The sequence below is a fragment of the Limulus polyphemus genome, unplaced genomic scaffold (assembly GCF_000517525.1).
Source record: "Limulus polyphemus unplaced genomic scaffold, Limulus_polyphemus-2.1.2 Scaffold2570, whole genome shotgun sequence".
NCBI lineage: Eukaryota > Metazoa > Arthropoda > Merostomata > Xiphosura > Limulidae > Limulus > Limulus polyphemus.
This window is the reverse complement of record NW_013668180.1, coordinates 47,672-49,213: the sequence shown is the minus strand read 5'-3', so window position 1 is coordinate 49,213 and position 1,542 is coordinate 47,672. Positions and strand designations below refer to the sequence as shown.

General features: G+C 35.1%; 1 protein-coding gene across 3 annotated transcripts in view; it reads left to right on the top strand.

Moving 5' to 3' along the window:
* LOC106467332 (ubiquitin thioesterase OTU1-like) overlaps nt 1-1,542 on the top strand; it is an 11,667-nt gene that overhangs the window by 8,077 nt on the left and 2,048 nt on the right. Inside the window, exon 2 of one of the 3 annotated variants that reach the window (XM_013927677.2) lies at nt 178-1,383. In XM_013927677.2, the coding sequence (XP_013783131.1) occupies nt 179-1,132 (954 nt within the window). In that variant the 5' untranslated portion in view covers nt 178 and the 3' untranslated portion in view covers nt 1,133-1,383. Of the gene's footprint in view, nt 1-177; nt 1,520-1,542 lie in introns of all 3 variants that reach the window. The other 2 variants (XM_022395491.1, XM_022395490.1) reach the window with 2 other exon arrangements.

The following is a 1,542-nucleotide window of genomic DNA, read 5'->3' as shown; positions in this document are numbered from 1 at the left end:
ATCGTCTGCCACGTATTGGCCCAATGCATCAAATGATCTAAATCTCCCTGTAAGTCTGCAGCATCTTTGATACAGTTAGCTATCCCAAAATCTTAATGTCAACTGCAAACTTCAATATTTGTTTTTACATATTTTATTTGTACAGAATAAAAATACAAACTGTTTTCTTTTTTACAGTATGGCTTCATCACTAATTATTCTGCAGTGCAAGTCGAGGAATGGACAAAGCAGGCTGAACCATCTGACCCGAGAGCACACCGTAGCTGACCTAATCGAATCTATTGCTCAAGTTACTGGTTGCAACCCACTTTGCATAAAAATACTTGCAGGTTTTCCTCCAAAGCCCCTAGATATTTCAGATAGATGTAGAAATCTTGAAAATCTGCCTATAAAGTCAGGAGACACTTTGATTATTCAAGAAGAAACTTCCCAAAGAAAGGAGAATCTACCAAAAGATGAAGAAAAACAATTGGGAAGAAAACCCCAAGGAAAGGTGAATCTGCCTAACTTACAAAACCCCAGTGGAATTTTAATTCGAAGAGTAGTACCAGCTAATAATTCATGTTTGTTTACAAGTGTATACTTTGCCATCTCGGGAGGTGTCTATGATACCAAAGTTGGAGATATGCTGAGGAAGGTCATTGCAGATACTGTCTCTGCCGACAAAGAGACTTACTGTGAGGCATTCCTTGGAAAATCAAACAAAGATTATTGCAAATGGATTTTAAATAACAACAGCTGGGGTGGTGCTATTGAACTATCAATATTAAGCAAGTATTATAAAGTGGAAATTGTTGCTGTTGATACCCAAAATGTGCGTTTAAATCGTTTTGGAGAAGATGCTAAGTACGAAAATAGAATTTTTCTCATATATGATGGCATTCATTATGACCCTCTTATGTTGGAACCCCTGGATCACTCGCACAGTGTACAAACAATTTTCCCCAAAACAGATGAATGCGTCCTGCAGATGGCTATGGAAATTGCCCAGGAAGCAAAATCAAGTCGACAGTTCACTGACATTCAGAATTTTTCACTTCGTTGCCTGGTGTGTAGTCAGTGTCTCAAAGGACAGCAAGAGGCACAACAACATGCTAAAGACACGGGTCACTGCAACTTTGGAGAAATATAAACATAAAATATGACATTTGAGAAACATCAAGAACAGATATCTATAAACATAAAATATGACATTTGAGGAACATCAAGAACAGATATCTATAAACATAAAATATGACATTTGAGGAACATCAAGAACAGATATCTATAAACATAAAATATGACATTTGAGGAACATCAAGAACAGATATCTATAAACATAAAATATGACATTTGAGGAACATCAAGAACAGATATCTATAAACATAAAATATGACATTTGAGGTACATCAGGAACATATATCTATAAACAAAATATGACATTTGAGGTACATCAGGAACATATATCTATAAACATAAAATATGACATTTGAGGAACATCAAGAACAGATATCTATAAACATAAAATATGACATTTGAGGTACATCAGGAACATATATCTAT